This window comes from Lagopus leucura, unplaced genomic scaffold (assembly GCF_019238085.1).
Source record: "Lagopus leucura isolate 7727_CA_CO unplaced genomic scaffold, USGS_WTPT01 Super-Scaffold_1, whole genome shotgun sequence".
NCBI lineage: Eukaryota > Metazoa > Chordata > Aves > Galliformes > Phasianidae > Lagopus > Lagopus leucura.
This window is the reverse complement of record NW_024962250.1, coordinates 15,161,332-15,180,128: the sequence shown is the minus strand read 5'-3', so window position 1 is coordinate 15,180,128 and position 18,797 is coordinate 15,161,332. Positions and strand designations below refer to the sequence as shown.

General features: G+C 35.1%; 1 protein-coding gene across 9 annotated transcripts in view; it reads right to left on the bottom strand.

The window, feature by feature from the left end:
- DPH6 (diphthamine biosynthesis 6) overlaps positions 1–18,797 on the bottom strand; it is a 179,219-nt gene that overhangs the window by 44,456 nt on the left and 115,966 nt on the right. For all 9 annotated transcript variants that reach the window (XM_042863530.1, XM_042863590.1, XM_042863538.1 and 6 more), the window contains one exon: positions 16,981–17,223. In XM_042863530.1, coding sequence (XP_042719464.1) covers positions 16,981–17,223 — 243 coding nt within the window. The remainder of the gene's footprint in view (positions 1–16,980; positions 17,224–18,797) is intronic.

Below are 18,797 nucleotides of genomic sequence, written 5' to 3'. Positions count from 1 at the left end.
TCTGCAAAAATATAAGGACAATTGGCTAGAAATATAAAGGGTCTAAAGGCATCACAGAACACCTACTGAAGTCCACAGTACTACAGCTAATAAGTGACATCACATTCAGTAAGCTATCTAATCTCAAGAAATGAGAATGGGAACTCAGTTTTCATTATATACATGCATAGACCAAAGCTGAGAAGATAGGTTGGTAGGGATATGTCTTAGCTAACACTTACGAAAATGTTTAATGCAGAAATATAAGCCTGTTTATAACACTGAATGGAAGGTTTACAACAGAGTGTGTCAATTCATTTTTAAATTTGTAATCAACCTATATCTCCACATTAAAGCAAAATAGCTAGCTGAAATGCTGTGTGCAGAATTCTTTCCTGAGATTTGCTCAGATACAAAGGTTATTGTGCTGGCTTACAGTATTACCACATTCTAGTGTTTTGTATGCCTTAGTTCTTAGTAACAAGTCACTCTATTTTCATTGTACAGAATACTCTTACACTAACATGTGCCTACTTCTTTAAAACAAAGCTCCAATGCTATGACCTTAGTTAAATGAAATACACTGGACTGGAATGGATCTAAACTAAATTATCTAGAGTGTGGTTTTAAAAGTGCTAAACTTAAAAGAGCATTTCTGTCTTATAGTGCATTTTTTCAAAATCAAGTCAGAACTATTCAAACTCCTAGGGAAAGAAGAATACTAAATATGACACAAACCTATATTGGAACAATTTTATAAGCATTTAATTCTTTTATTTAGTTTAATAGAAAAAGGTACAAACTTCAGTAATTAATATTAATTATGCAATTTTTTTTTTTTTTAATTTTGACTAGTTTCCGTTTGTTCCAAATCAGAAATATTCTTTTTGTTGTGTGAGTAAGGTCTATCTACAGACTACCTACTTCACAGCTGAATGTGGAATCTAGCTATAAGAGAGATGAATGTGTAATTGCTATCCCTACAAAGAAATGACTCAGAGAACAAAAAGAAAGATACCCTGATGTTACTTTTAGAAGCTGAGAATATGAAAAACTTCTATGGTATGCATTATTACACCATTATAGTGGCATGATTAATGTGCCTGTAAATAATACATTTAAAATGTCTCTTACACTGCCTGCATAAAACAGAGTGCATCAAACTCCTGAGATCCAGTTTAGGCTTGCTAGAGAGTCTCTCACAACAATAGGTTTATGACTTTAAAAAGTAAAGATTCCACTAGGAAAACTGAAGAAGAATAAAAATGTCAGTTCCTGAAGAAAGTAGGATAGAAACAATCCTTTTCAACATCCTAGTTCATCTAATAAATAGGACACATACATTCCTGGTCTAACAGTCCTGAATTCAAAGAATGAAAACCACTGTGTTTTATAACAATACAACTGTTAAGACTTTTTGCAAAGCTTACAAAAATAAAGTCTGACATTTATTATTCTTTCCTGAAATAAAACAGATGCCAAAAATATACAAACACTAAACTGGAAGGCTAAAAATGAGGTCTTGTGAATCTGAATATTCACTTTGGAATAAACACTGATAATATAAAAAAGAAACATGTTCTTCAGATCACAGAATCACAGAATTGTAGGGGTTGGAAGGGACCTCCAGAGATCATCGAGTCCAACCCCCCTGCCAAAGCAGGTTCCCTACAGCAGGTCGCACAGGTAGGCATCCAGGCAGGTCTTGAACATCTCCAGAGAAGGAGACTCCACCACCTCCCTGGGCAGCCTGTTCCAGTGCTCCGTCACCCTCACTGTAAAGAAGTTCTTGCACACATTTGTGCGGAACTTCCTATGCTGCAGTTTCCAGCCGTTTCCCCTTGTCCTGTCTCCACTCACCACTGAAAAGAGTCCGGCCTCGCCATTCTGCCCCCCACACCTTAGATATTTATAGACCTGGATCAGGTCCCCTCTCAGTCTCCTTTTCTCAAGGCTGAACAGACCCAGTTCACTCAGCCTTTCCTCATAGGGGAGATGCTCCAGGCCCTTCACCATCTTCGTGGCCCTCCGCTGGACTCTTTCCAAGAGATCCCTGTCTTTTTTGTACTGGGGAGCCCAGAACTGGATGCAGTACTCCAGATGAGGTCTTACCAGGGCAGAGTAGAGGGGGAGGATCACCTCCTTTGATCTGCTGGCCACGCTCTTTTTAATGCACCCCAGTAAGCCAGATATCTTAGATATCTTAGTTCTTTCCACTACATAACGTGCTGGACAAAGCTGACAGTAGTTTGTATCATATATAAACTATTTTGCACAATGTCAGCAAGAACACCAAGAATGTACTTAGTTGATGTCACCCAATAAGGAGAATAGGGAGAAAAGAAGGTTCTACAACACCTGCTCCAAAAGTAATGCCTCCTATTTTATGAGTTTGGACTGCTATGTCAGATGCAGATGGCAGTTGAAGCTAAACCTTCCCACCAGTATTCTATCACATTTTGTTGCCATGCAGCAGATGACAGCTGAATGGCAGTCTGACAAAATGGCGCCTGACACAGAAGTGCATATGGAGCAATGGTGTGCCATTGAATTCCTCCTTGTGGAACAAATGACACCCACTGACATTCACCAGTGCTTGCTGAATGTTTATGGAGACTTAACAGCGGATGTGAGCACAGTGAGGTGAATTTCTGTAGTGGCAACAACTTTGTCTGGTGCAGATTTTTAGGGGTGCAGCATGCAGGCTCTTGTTCATTGCTAGCAAAAATGCATACCTGATGGTAGCAATTATGTTGATTACCATGCTTTGTAGCTGAGAATTTGCTCTATCAAATTACTGTTGTTGTGCTGTTTGTATCTATTGTAGTTTCCATGAAGTATCTAGGAGGCATTACTTTCAAAGTGACCTACATTTGTTTAGGCATCTGATAAAGCATTTTGCAGATTTGTGTGTGTGTGTGTAGTCTTTATCTGCTTTTCAGAAATAGGAAAGTAGACACAGGAAAACAAATATGGATTTAGAAATACGGGAGCAATACTATTTCTGAGGGTACTTCTAATCAAGTTTTCTTATTCTAGTAGACTTCAAATTAATGTGTTCTCTCCATATAACATTTCCACAAGTTGGCATTTGAAAAAAAATTAGGAGTAAATAAAGTTAATTTGAATTTAAGTAAGAAGTAAATAAAGTAAGAAAAATGCTTTCTTGAAAATAATTGTATCTTAGTGATGCAAATTTAATTATTAGATATGAATTGGTCAGCAATTAATATGCCAAACATAGCTGCTGAGCTTTTGCCAAAGGCACTTTGTGGGTAAAAAAAAGATCTTACTTTAAACTGTTTTATCAATTACGTATAAAATCTCCACAATATATCTCTGCCTATTAGAATTTTTCAAGACTAAAATCTTCTTACATGGTAGTCAACCAAATATATAAGAAGAAACTACCACAAAAATTAACTAACATAACATAACCACTACCACACCAGTGAGTACTCTTAGGGAGGAAGTTGCACAATAAATCTGATAAATTTGATTTCAGAAGTCAAGACAGGCTTTGAGGGACATGGATGTTATATTTACACCGATAGCCAAAACTTCCATGATGCACGGTCTCTGAATAGTACTACTGTAAGTATATCTAAGTTTTATATAATAAAAAAAGCAAATGTGGGAGCCTGTGAAAAAATAGCTTGTAAAAAAATCAGATCAATAACTATATAAAATCTATAGCTTACATCACTCAAACAGAATAATTTAGACACTTGATATTCTTTTACCTTAACCACCAACTTCAGTAAGTGGCTTCAGTAAGTGAAATACATTTTCTTCACTTCTGTGCGATAGACAAAAGGCTCAGCTGAAATTAAAGACATAACCATAAAAGCTCTCTTTTGATTATATTTAGTATATAAAAATATCATTTGCGTGTTAATTTTGCTTCTCTTTTCTATTATTGGATATGTGTTTTAAATCCTTTCACTTAGGACAATAAGAAGGCACAGAGCAAGCCCTGTGACATATCAAAATAAAAGCAATCAGTTTCACATTTCTATTAAGACATACTCAGCTTTGAACAAGTTTCTAGAAGAAATAAACAACTAAAAGCCTCAACAAAGACAGTATAAAAAGTCTGTAATAACTAGGTTAACACTTCTGCTTTCTGGGCTTACCAACGTAAGCCCAAAAGTTTCCTTAAAAAGTAATTATTTTAGCTTTTCAAGGTCATTTGAAAGAAAAAATAAAACATAAATTGGCATCAGACCCTCTATTCTCTCAGCCTGAGCACGAACATCTCGTGTTGAAGGGCACTAGGACACATGTGAAGTTGGTTTTAACCAAGAAAGTGGCTCCAGTCAAACTGCAGGCTGAAGCCGAAGGCATCCGAGATCACAGTCAGTACAGCAGCTAGCCCTAGTGACAAGCACCACATTGAGCTCTACACCAATCTCGTCAGAAATGATAAGGCAGAGACAAATGGGCACGTCTGTACTAAGTCAGAAAAAAGCAGAAAAGGATTACAGATCTCTCTTTGGAGCATGGATGTGGCCACCAGCTCAGAAGATGGATGGTCCTCTGCATTTAAGTCAGTGCATAGTACTGATAGAGGGATGGAGCTATAGACAGCAGTCAAGAGAGCTGGCGTCCAGACACTGCACCACCATCCAGGCTTGGTCTTGTGCTGAAGATGGTCTGCCCCATTCTATATCTCTTAGAGCCACATACATATATTTCTTAAAATACATCTAGGAATGGGTACTGCCCACTTTACTGGGTGGGGTGGCCCATTCCAATGCCTAACCACCACCAAGATTAAGAAAATCTTCCTAATATCCAATTTAAACCTCTCTTGGCACAACATGAGGCTGTTTTCTCATGTCCCATCACTTGTTACCTGAGAAAAGAGACCAAAACCATCCTCCTTGCTGTAACCTCCTTTTAGGTAGCTGTATTTTAGTCTAAGTACACTCAAAATAGGAATACCTAGGTGAAACGTAATGGCCTGTGATATACAGGTCAGACTAAATGATCTGAAGGTGCCTTCCAGCCATAAAAGCTTCTAAAGCTAAGAAATCTGCTTTACCCATTATTTACAGTCTACAAGGCTGCTTTGCCTTTACTCTACCCACAATGAGAAGGCAACCTTCTTGTTCACTATGGTCTTTAATATCCCTTGCTGATGGTTTTAAAGTTTTAAACAGCCTTACCTGTTGTGCTGCCTTTTATGTGTTCTCACACTTACAGATATAATTTTGGAAGCAAAATATCTAAACATTAAGCATAATAAAAATGAAACAGATTAAAGCTTCTCAGCAGTAGGGTGCAGCTGTAGCAAAATCCCTCCAGTTCCCCTACATTTCCTCCACAGCAGGGACTTTCTGTCAAGCTGTGAGTTAGTTCTATACAATAATACTGGCTGCTGTTACTGCAATTGTACCTTCCTGTATCTCACCATTGTACTAAAAATTCACTTTGATTTTTGCTGTAGTCCTTGGTAATAATAATATTTAAATAAATTTCTGCAGAGCTAAACGCAAATTCCAGCACTGCATGCTAGATACTCAAAAGGGCAGGCAAATGTAAAATTGGTAAGAAAATAATTACACATTAAAAAGCTGTTTTATTTGCTTTAAAGATATTAACAACTTCTCAGCAAACTAAAGGATCCTGAGCCAAGAGAAAACCAGTTAACGACTGGAATTAAGATTCCTTGAAATACCTCTCAAACATACATCATTTAATATATCAGTTACACTGTGGAAAGAGAGATAACTACTTAAGGAACAAAGTCATAAATTGATAGCAATATAAACTGAAAGCAAATGAAGTCTGCCACATGAAACATGATCACAGACTGTCACTCTGAGGGTTTTATTCTTCATGTCTAGTGTCAAAAATAAGCACTTAGGAAAGAGATTCCACTTGAAAATTGAGAACGTGTACCCAAATGGGATGGAAAATAGGAAAAAGTTAATGATCAAAATCTGCATTAAGGATAGCTGTTTTTATGATTCAGAATTTAAATTTCAAATCTTGATTTTCTTTGAAAGAGAGCTAATTTTCAAATGAAGTTTCATCTTTTACTTCACATTCTAACTACAGTCATATGTTCTCCTGTAGACATACAGCATTTTTAGCAATTGTGGTTAAAACCTGTAATTAAATTTTGCATTATGCTTTGAACTGTGATGCTGTTAGAGCCAGAAGAAAAACAATTTGGAAATTCTGGTGATGCTACTAACCTCCTATGAACTGCAATGCTTTAACTCACTGAGACAGCCACCTTAAAAGTAATATGATATATGGATTTGGGTCAGCAGCCCTGGCTGTGCCCACACCCACTGAATATGGAAATTAATTACATGCCAGCCAGACATCGCATATTCACTTGTGACAAGAATTTCAGGATAACTAATTTCAGGCACCTAAAAATTATAAGCCAAGCTTGAGATATGCATAACTTTTCAACAGTTACTGGAATGGCTCAAACGGAAAGCACAGTTCTCCTGATGGTGAGGATACTTACTACTGACATATTTAATGGGATATCAACTCTTACATTCAGGTGAACCCATGTACGGGAGCATGGAAATTTTTTAATAAATGGTTTTTGTTCAACAGATTTTAATATAAATGCTAATTAAAAGTTGAAAAATTACAAATCCATATTCATGGATATGTTTTGTACTTTTTCATATATTTAACTATATGCATATATATGTATATGGGAAGGATGGGACAATGAATACGAAAATGAACTGAAAATACATATATATATATATACATATATATATATATATATATATGCATACATCTTCCCTACATAATTATCTGTGCAGAACATGCATAGAGATATCATGCACCATGGAACGCATATCTAGAATTCCATGCAAATATACATTTGACAAATTATGACAAAACTTTACTGAAGTTATTGAATTAACTAGAAATTATAAAAAATTAGTATTTTCATCAATAAATGTATACGTTTTTACTCTTTTAGACTTCTTCACTGATTCATTTATTAAAAATAACTATACTAATAACTTCATTAATAGCTTCTTTATAAGTAACTTAATAATTAAATAAAACAAAAAATTAATAAATTAAAATAAATTAAAATAAATATAGCCTGCATAAATAAAGTAACTAGCTAAAACAAAGTTAAATGAATAAAATAAAATAATAAATAAATAACATTATTGATTGTTTCTTTGTTGTGAACTGTGCAGAAGTAACTACTTTGTCGACAGCAGGTCAGGTGGTCAGGTTTTGTTCTCACAAAGTTGGTTATAAATGAGATGCATAAAGACCTACATAATATTACCACTGAGTACTGTCTAAAAATGTTAGATTTCAAGTGTTACCAGTTGTGATCATTGTGTTACACCTAAAGGATCAACAAGGCTATACACATACATCACATCAACTGATAATGGTTTTATTTTTCATCCCAGAAGATGCATAAATACAGAGAAAGTTGAATGCTGAACTGGCATGCATGTTACTGAGTATGGACCAATTAGCATTGCTTGTTTTTGATACAGAAAGATTTAAATTTGATTTCAGAATAACGCTAGTTCACTTTTAGGCTCCTGACACACTTGTTTGGAAGTGGAGTACAAAAAAGGATAAATATTTTTTGTTTTGGCATTTATAAGTAGTCACACAGCAACAAAATTGAATTGAATATTAGCAGGAAGGTTCAAACTCTATTGCCATACCATCAACATCCACCTCCAGCATTGTAGGCCAACATGACAAAATAGGAGGCGTTACTTTTGGAGCATACCTCATATTATATAATAATAAGGAAGTATTTCCACTAGAAGATGGTAAAGATTTAGGGCAGACCAGTCGTTAGTGAAAATGTCACTGAAAGTTGGGGTGGTGAACTTGCTGCTCTTTTGGTCCTAATCAACAGGATTACCTCGCCCAGAGAAGGACAGAAAAAGACCCCGATGAATCTCCTGAGGTTTCTTACTTTGTTAGGGGAATTTAAAATGCCCTACCTGGAATTAGGAATACAGTGTCCTGAGTGAAAGTAGGGCCTTGAACACTTTTCAACCAGAATGGCATCCTACCCACTCTACAGAGGCACTGACAACAGGTACCAGCCTTGAAGCAGCAATCCTGTTAATGGCTTTCACAGCCATCACATGTAAGACTTTGGACAAGAAGCCCTGCATAATACTAGATGTGTATATGCCCTCCTGCTTAGCACAAAAGTGACAGGCTCAAAGCAGAATTAATATTTTCAGCAAAGGAGATGAAGAATCACTCAAAAAAAAAAAACCCAAAACCAACTCATATAAAGAGACTGCTGCAGGGGAAAATCAGTCAACCTAGATGAACTAGGCTCTTTAGCACCCTCAATAACTAGATGTATTTCTTCACTGTGTCTAACTGAAAAACAAAGTTCATATGCATGTATATATTACCTATAAATGGCAAATAAGCTAGTGTAAATCATTTCATGGAAATCAGAGAGTTACCGTGACTTTTACCAGCTGAGGATTTGATTGTATCTCTCTCTATCTATTTACTAAAACATTCACACGATAAAACCTCCCTTTTCTTATCTTACATTGTTATATTTTATGTTTATGTTCTACAACAGGTTGGATGTTTAGAACATTGGCAATCATATGCTTATATATATGTATTCAATGTATAATGAATGCTTTAGGAAAAACGTGCACTCTCCATTGTTCTTTGTGTCGCCTAAATCCCTTTTTAAAATTCATCAACATTTCACTATTATTACAAATAATCTTTTTTTTTATATATAAAAGAAAAGGGTAATACTTTCACCTCCCACTGTGGCCCAGTGTCAAAAGGCAGAATATTTTCAAGGACCTCCAGAGTTCCAATGTCTGCATCTGACCCGTGTTAAAGATTCTCATTACAGTTGCTTCAAATGAATACAAAAGCTTTGTTTAATCCTAACTCAGGGGAAATGAAATACACTAGGTACGAGATGAAAGATCCAGTACCAGAGTGCTGTTTGAATGCACTGTGTGTTCTTAACATGGGCCATAAAAGAAGGCCATTTTAATATATCAAACTGTAGAATGCTCGAAATAGCGTAGTGGCAAAATAAATGTTATAAACTTGATGAGACAAAAAAAAAGGAAAACAGAAACATATTTTCTTTCTACTGGAATTTTGATAGGCAATCCTTTCCAAAAACGGTCAGTTTTCTTTTGCCAAAACGATCGATGACATTAATTCATCCAAGAAAGATATTTATGCAGTGCAAATTTAGCTGGGTTTTAATCTACCATTTATACCTTCATAAAATTCATTTACTTCTTAAATTATTACTATTCTGTTCAAGAAGCAGGTAACAGAAGGAGACCATTTAAACTAGTATTACCTACACTACTGTCTATAGGGCACATAATTTACAGAACTATTTGGAAATGTAACACTTGCATTCAACAGAAATACTAACTCATATATATGATAAAACATGCAAAAACATGTACCTGAATATTACAGTACATACCTGCTCACTGAAATCTGTTTGGTTTGTTTGTTTTCCATATTCCTTTTAAGTTACATGTAATTTTATCCATAGGTAAAGGGAATCTTAAACCTCTATCCAATCTATTGGAGTGCTAACAAACTTTGAATTCCATGATTTGAGCATAATCTATGTTCTACTTAGGATAGGGAATGCATCAATTTTACTTAAACTCATGCTCCCTATACTCCAAATGTTACGTGCACATCTCTACAACGCAACGCATTGCTGTTTCAAGACCCATGACACCATTCTGTATGACTACACTGCAGATGTAATTGCTCCAGAAACAGCCACACATAGCTAGACAGCTTTTAGATCTGGAGTTAACTTGTTTTTAACTAACTTAAGACTCTAAGTTTTCTGTAGGCAAAGCAGAAAGACACAGGGTAGTAGGAATGCTATTTACAGGAGTGTCAAGGGAGACACAGTGCAGGAGATGCAAAGGCCCTTAGATGACTGCTCTATTTTTTAAAAGTTCTAGTTCAGGTTAATTTACATCTTTCGGTATCAGAACACTTTATATATATCTGGCAAAAAAGGGTTTAAATTTAGATATTTAAAGCTGGTATCAAGATGCACAGTGTGAAATAAGCAAGGAACCCATTCATAACATATATATCAGATAAAATACCACAAATCTTTCTGCCATCACTTCTGCATTGTGAGCCACCAAGACGCATATTGTCATCAATCTGACTGACACTCCTCACAGAAAGAAAATCAATTATAGCACTCTTTGCTGGATTTGAAACTACCACGGAACCACCTCTCATACCAAATGCTTACTAAAAAAAGAGAAAGCTACACAGGAAAATTTTTTAAGTTTGTCTCATCTTTGATCAAGAATTTACTGGAAAGAGGATGAAAAAAATAGATGAGGACAGAAAATAAGTGGGAGCAGACTACTGAAATAATTCAGAATGGAAAATGGAATTAATCTACAATATTACCACCTGAAAAAAGAAAAAGAATGTATAAAATGAATCACTGAAGTAAAAGGTACATTTTATGGTCCTAGAGCTATTAATAAGTGCTGCAATAACATGAAATATTACATTCCTATGTAATTCTTTCTTCAATTGTTAACAAAAAATATTGTTTTCACTGTTTCATCAAAATTTTCCAAATCTCCCTTCGCCATTTCAGTTCACTTACAAATACAGGCAAACTAAAACTTCAAGGTGGTAACAAAACTTTATGTACTGAATATGTTAAATATTTCCCTATACATCTTTCTTTTCATAGAAATCAGAGATAACTTCAGATAGTTCTGGAAAATATTTCCCAGATTTTTGTGTATAATATCAAATCAAAATGAGAGCTGAAACTCACTTTTGTCATTCAGTCATGATAATCAAGAACTGTATTTCAAAAGCAGGAAATGGCCTCTGAGTTATTCTGTGATTAAAGTCATGTGCTCTTATCTCAGAGACAATACTAAATTACTACTACTTTGTCACGGAATGTAAATTTGATCAAGAACAGCCAAAACAAATACCTATTACACCAATTACCAAAACTGAAAAATGTTACTGGCCTAGTTATACTCATTCTTGCTGGGCTTTAGCAAGATGTAAGAATAATCAAACACAGCAGTTAAACAAGGTGAACGCCTGAAATCTTAATACATTACAGCATGTTTCTTCCTCATATAATTAAGAATGACAAAAGTAGATATTGTGAGGCATAAAAAATGTAGTTATGATCTTATTTATCTCAGCTAATCTAGTGGAGTCTGCGGCACAGACAGATGTGCAATGCACCACTTCCGGCACAGACAGATGTGCAATGCACCACTTCAAATACACCAACAAAGTACTACAGGAATGATTCTCCACAGAAAGCCCATGGGAAGTGGTACAAGTAGGTAGGGGCTGGACTCAGATTTGAACTAAATATAGTGAGAGCTCTATCCAAACAGCACAACTCAATCTCTATTGAATCTAGTGTGTACACAAAGTAAATTAGTAAAATTTTGCAGGCACACTCACTGTTATATCATTATACAATAATTATTTGGAATATTTCCATATATCAATAATGCCATCTGTCCCATCCAATACAAATGGACTACAACCCATCTGGCTTATTTTTTCTATTGATTACTCTGCTGAATGAGTTAGCAAAACTGCTTTTAAAATTATCATATTACATGACACTGTCATTAAAAGATGTGAAGTAAAAAAAAAAACACATGATAAGACTTAATTGGGAGTCTGTCAGCTCTTCTTCCAGAAAGTTTTAGCAATGCTAAATTTTTTTTTTTTTTTTTTCTTGCCTTTTTTTTTTTTTAGACGGGGGCTACTTAAAATGCAAACTACTGGATTGGGCAGAACTGTTCCTCCACAGTACCACACAATTGTTACTATCTCTGACTAACAAAGCTTCTTGAAGGTATCAAGAAGGTGTCAAAAGGTGTCTAAAGCATGCTGGTGAGAGCTTACTATTTATTAGAACTCCTAAGGAGACTGTGGAAGGAGAGTAGCTTAAAAATGGAGTGCTGGAAGCTGTTGATGGCTGGCACTTGTATTTGTTAATTCCAATTATTTTCCCTAGGTTTTGGCTTTGATTATATGTTTGTATAACCGTCTTTATTCTGCTTTATTCTGTTTTTACAGCACTGTTTTATCTTTTGATTTTAATTACTGCTTTCCTTAACTTTAATTTCTACAATGAACACTACTTAATAATAATGTAAACTTTCCTGTCTATCTGAGTTTCAGCTGGTAAGGAATTGCTTTCTTCTGAGTGTCTGATATGGTGCTATGTTTTTGTTCTAGAAGAAATACAATATTGATAACAAATCAATGTTCATACTTGCTGCTGAGCAGTGTTGTACAGGGCCAAAGCTATTCTCAGTGAAGGGCCTGAGGAGTTGAGACAGAATTAGGACTGCTGACTTAAAGTGGCCAAAGGGATATTCTATACCATATGACATCACAGGGAAGGAGTTTTTTAGGGGATGGGAGTTCATCTGGATCTTCTTCACTGCTCAGGGCTGACTGAGCATTGTTTGGGGGAGATGGTGACCAATTATTTGTGCATCACATGTTATATATATTCACATATATTTATATTTATATAGTCTATTATTCTCCTTTTCTCTGTTTTAATAAGTAATTTTATCTCAATCCATGAGTTCTACTTTGTGGGTTTTTTTTCTCAATTCTCTCCCTCCTCCATCCCATTGGGAAGGGGGAAGAGGCAGAGGAGGATTGTGTGGTGCTTAGCCATTTGCTGGGTTAAGCCACAAAGCCATCCACAGAACTTAAATTCGTACCTAGGTTCCCTTAATCTAGTTTCAGTTTCTACAATGCCCTGTTAGTTTTAACAAGGGAATCCTCTCTTGTGTATACTTAAAATGCTGAGCCTAAGATTTTTTGCCAGCCCAGTGATTTAATGTTTCTTTGGTGTAAGTCCTTACTGGGGTTGCTTTCTTATTCCCTTGCTGCTCATTTTTTCTTTCTCAACGGTGGATTCTTACTACAACCTTCCATCCCTCCACTAGACTTCTTATTTCTCTGCCCCTGAATAGTTATTCCAACAACACTGCAACTCCAACTGATGTAGGAAGAAGACAGAAGGAGAGGCAGGGTCTGTATTCCAGCTCTGTGGATATCATCCTTAATGGCTGGGCTTAGAGAGGCAATATTTGAGGCAATACTGGAGCAGTCAGGCTGCAGGGAACAGTGACTGGAGAAAAGACACTGAGTTCCCTCCTGGAGTGAGGGAAAGCGGGATGGCAGCAATGGATAGGAGCTGTGCAAGTAGCAAGGAATTACGTGGAAGTACATAGTCAGAGACTGATTGAAGAAAGCAAGTAAATAGTTACTAGAAAGTCCAGCCTAGTTACTGTTGCTGTTGTCTCCCTCTTCCCATCCTTAACACTATAAGATATATAATATATATCTTTATAATAGATTATATATATAATAGATTATATATCTAATATAATATATATATATAATATAATGTATTATATGCATATATATATATATATATATATAATAACTCAACTGAAATTGTGGACTGGTATTATTTATGTAGAGGATATTTACCAGACATCACTATGTCACAGAATAATAATAATTTTTGATGCTCCAAAAAAAACCTTTGACAGTTGTGATGTCTGTGCTCTAGTCACTTTGTTAAATACAATTACTTCAATCATAATACATGATAATTTCACTATTAAACACAGAATATTTAGCAAGCAGAAATGCAAAGTCTAAAATCTCTACTAAAATACAATTAAAACTATGGTTTATAATGTCTACAAGTTTACAAGAAGTGAGTTATGATATTCATTGTCTTGTTTTCCCTAATAAAATCTTTTTTCCATGGCTGACAGAAGAGCAATTTCAATTGAGATATCATTTGTTCCTATTAAGCAATCTGTAGGTTGTTATTGATTCATGCCTTTGACCACTGCTTTGAATAAAGTTCAAGAATAACAAAATACTTTTATGTTTGTCTGACTTAATTTACTTGCAGAAAACAGACTATTATTTCATTCCTATGATTCTATGATTCAGGCCACTGTATGTCCTAGAACTCTCTGTAGTACTATTGGCATAAAACAAACAAACAAAAAACTAAGATAAATAAGGGATGTGCTACTGATATTTTTAAACATAGATGCCTTCAGAATAAAGCTACTGTGCTCTGGCTTCCAGAAAGCGAGTATCTTACAGGCTCCTTCAAATAAAACATTAAGAGGTATGAAAAGTACATTTCCTGTTTTTATTGATTCTATGGAGGCAAGGAGAAGTGTAATATATTTTAACAGTAAGCTCTACTGTTTTCCCCTGTTCCCAGGGTAGAATCAGCCAAAAAGAACATTTCTCCTAATAATATGGCAGCTAGTACTTCTGCAAAACAAAAGCTCATTGATGAATATCTATTTAAATTAAATTAACAATTGCATGATCAGTTATATTTTCAGGAAATGATAGTTCCCTCTGGTTCTTTGCGATAGAAGTGTTTGAAACATCTTTTTCTGCGCTTTGCTGTTTACATAACCAATTCCTAATCATAAAAGCATGCATAGCATGAAAAAAATGCAACCATATCCATTGATAAAATGATAGGGAAATTGGAATATTCAGCTGATAATCCATCTTGTTCCCACTGATATTTTAAATTTTTCCAATTTTTAGATCCTGTTGTGGTACATATTACTCACCTCCTAATATTTTTGTACTATTTCTGATACTGTCATTAATGAATAAAACCTAATTAGCACAGAGCAAGATTCATAAGCACCCTACAGCAATGCTTTATACATAAATCCTCTAGGATGTTTTCTTTTAAACATTCCCAAAGCCTGTTAGGCAGCTAACTCTTCACAGGAGTATGTGTAGGCAGCAATCCATTCTTTAAGCTATGACTTGAGCAATCAGAAAGTGACACGAGTCAGATACTATTAATAACCCAAAAGCAAGCAATCTCATGAGGTGTTTCTCAAGTAGCTAAGAAGAAACTGTCTAGTTATGTCATTAAGTGTAAGACCTAGAAGACTATATAAAGAGCAGCTGGAATGTACAATAATTACAGAGTATTTATAAGATTCTACATGGAAAAAGGAAAATTTTCAAAGAACAGCAAAACATTACCAATCTGCCCTCAAATCTGTGCCTGTATATATTACAAATAAGGAAGTATGTGGGCTTCATGGTCATGGTACATGTTACTTATTAGTCACAGAACAAAAAACAGTTTCAGCTTTTCAAAATGACCAAGCTTTACAGGATCAACTCTGACAATATTGTCTCTACCCTAAATTAGCTTAATGATGCTATGACTCCAAGCAACATCTCTAATTGCAGCCTCAAAGACATCATGAAATGGTAAATCTTATAAAAAATGACAGCTAAAGATAGTATACTGTTAAGATAATATTGAAAATGCACTGATGTCACACTTGCTGTTTCCATTTAAAGCTTGCAGCATTGATCTATAAAACCCATAAAGTTGGCAGACTCAACATCATCTTAAGAACTATGCTAATATCTCCATGGCAAGTCTGAGAACTGGGTATAAACATAATTAGTAAAAACAAAGGCTGAGATCTTTAATAAGACACAAACTTTGGAACAATGTCCTTTACAGAAAAAAAAACCTAAGACATGACTGAATTACAAAAGAATAAAATAGCTCTCTGTGTGATGGTCTTGTTTAGAGGAACGTATCTTTCTGAGTTCCTTAAGTGATTCCAAATCAAACCATAAAAAGTTATTACCATTTTTCAGCAGCAGTCATAAAGATGAGGTTATTTCTATACTCTGCAAGTTAGCTACTTCTGAGAGCTTTAAGTAAATAAGAACTTTAATAACTGACCTGTTTCAAATATACTGTAAAATTCAAGGCATTCACGAAAAATACTAGAACATAAAAAACACCTGACAGCATGCCCTAGAGTAGAAATTGCAAGGTGTAAAACAAACAGTACATTTTACAGTAAAAACAGAAATGAAAAATCAGATCTTAGCAGACCTGTAAGAGTGCTACAGAGAAGACTGGGAATCTTTCAAATTCAATACCCTTAGTCTTGGAGGAAGGTACTTAGGAGGATATCTTATTACAAAATCTATGTTAACTGTGTCAGCTTTCATGCAAGTCTACCTATTGCCTCAGAAAAACAAGTGCATAGCACAGACAGACTGAGCATGAATTCAAACAGAAAGAAAAGGTTTGGGAAGCATTGTCCCTTCTAACAGGGCAATATTAACTATTAATGTATGCTATGCTTCCAGGCCACATATCTCCCAAGAAACTATAACAAAAAAATTCTATTAAGTTCCATAGCAATTATGTAGTAACTACTCTTGTTTACTCATTTATAGAGTAGCTACATTTTGTTTACAAGATTTGCGGTCATTACCTTTTTAATGCCTGCAGAGTGATGCTGTGGCTATTTAAGCAAAATGGTACGTGCATAACGGAAATGATTATGATATTATAAATCACTGGGGAAATTATTGTACTGTTAGAGATTATCTAGAGTCAACCAGTAAACTGGCACGTCCCATCCTGTTATAAAAGTTCAGCTGAATAATAAATAATAATAAGCAGTGAAATGCTAAACTTAGTTGTCATGACAATATTGCTTGTAAGAAAGAATGGGAGAAAAAATCTCAACAGAACAACTAACAAAAAGTTAAAGTGCCCTGCTCCTACTCTACAAAAATATATGGGCAGAGCTAATTCAAATAAGGTATTGTTCACATTTTTACTAGAGGAACTGACTGCTTTTTAAGAGTTTTTTTCCATATTGCTTTGGGAATTAAGACAAAGTTAGTGATGAATATAACTTTCTATTAAGCAATTTTCTTTCTCAATTGTGCACAACCACTTATGAGCCAGAACATAACAGCTCAATCAAACCTTATTATATTAGCTTTACTTGAACCACTCTGAAATGTACTGAGAAAATTCTGATATTACTACAAGACATAGGGAGGAAAAAGACAACTTAGAATGAGGGAAGTGGATATCACAGCTACCTTTTTACAATCTCTTAATTTCTTCTTCCAAATAGAATGAGCAACAGGAATGTGTTTGCTGTCGGTTACATAGCAGATCACTGTGATCACATGGAGTAGCGTAGTCTTCTGGCTCATAGCCTGGAGGACTTTCTCAACATGACTAAGAGCAACTGTGGCCTCAGTCCACACACCACCACTAACAAGCTGCATAGTACACGGTACTAGGCCAATCTGTCCAGCACAGTAGAGAATATCTCCAACCTGGAGGAATAAAAAATAAATAAAATTATAGGATTACATAGGAAACAAAGGAAAAAAAAAAAATCAATTTTCCAAGTAATTTCTTTCAGCATTACTGTTCTTTGCGATCCTTTATCAGTCACTAAAAATGTAGCGAACGTCATTCTAAAGGTCAGTTTTCATAGGGCTTTATATACTTCACATGAATACAGCACCATAATAAACTTTAAACTAACAGTTAATATATGGATGTATGCATCACCTCAAAGTAATATCCGACGTAACTGATTGTTAGTTTGTGTTGATGCCCTAATATGATTAAATACATTCTTGCTTTCTTTTAAGTAAGCTTAATTAGGGATGGGTTTATCTTTTGAAAACTGAATTAAATGGGTGGTCAGATATGCCACAAATATATGTTAAACCAAACTGCAATGCAGTTACCTTGGGCTGATTTTCCTATATTTTCCCAGCAACGCTGAACACCTGTTTTCTTGAAAGGAGGCAGAAAAGGAAATTTTTATTCTTACGATTCAGACATCTCAGAGATTTATTATAAAACCTTAATGTAAATATCAGAACTTTTCATCCTCTTATTCTGTACTTCTCTACAAGGTCTATACATTCCCTGATCAGAGAAGCAATGAATATTGTTCCAAATCAGAAGAAAACTAAGCACAGAAGTGGGAAGTAAGGTGGGCGTAATCACCTTTGAAGACTGCACAGGAAGCAATTTGCTGTAGAGCGGGAAAATGGACTGAGCAAGATATCTTCAGAAATTTTTTTCCAGAACTTACTGTAAAAACTGTAAAAATTCTTTACAATTAAGAAAAATTTAAAAAGAAATCTGTGTCCTAGAAGACATGGCAATCAAACCATGTGACAGACCCATATGCAACTCCAAATCTGTCCTCATAACTGTCTGTGCCTCACAAAAGACTCACACATGTAACTATTGGAAGAGTATCTTACACAATTTGGCATACAAGTTCTATGATTAGCAGCTGAAGAGGGGGAGGAGGCAGAGAGGAAACATATCAACTGACACTCATCAACAATTTAAATTGTTTAAAATATCTGAAATATTGTTTTGATAATGCTATATATAATCCTGAATTTTGAAAAAAATATGCAAGTAATATTTTACTTTATAGGAACAAATGGTCTTTTTTTTTTTTTTTCTAGTGCTATTTTAAAATATGTGCCATTGAACGAGGGAGTCCAGCCAGCTATCAAGTGGCATACTGACAAGATGAGAAAAAAATTCAAGAAGATATGACTCAGAGAGGCACAGGTTTGTTTTAAAATTAAGCCATTTATTTCTACCTCTGCTAAGTGAAATCCATGTACTAGTCAAAAACTCTGATACAGGTAGTTAATAGTTTACAGAAAAAAATCACACTGGCAATATTTCTTCCTCTTTCTGTTGGGCTCCTGGTTTTCCATGCATTACCCATTTTAATTATTAGGTAGACAGAAGAGCTGTTCACCCAGTTCACTTCCTCTTTCTTGAACAGATTGTTTGAGACATAATATGAATACTAACTAATGATAAAATATCTGTCAGTGTTTTGAAATACGGACTAAGATAGCAC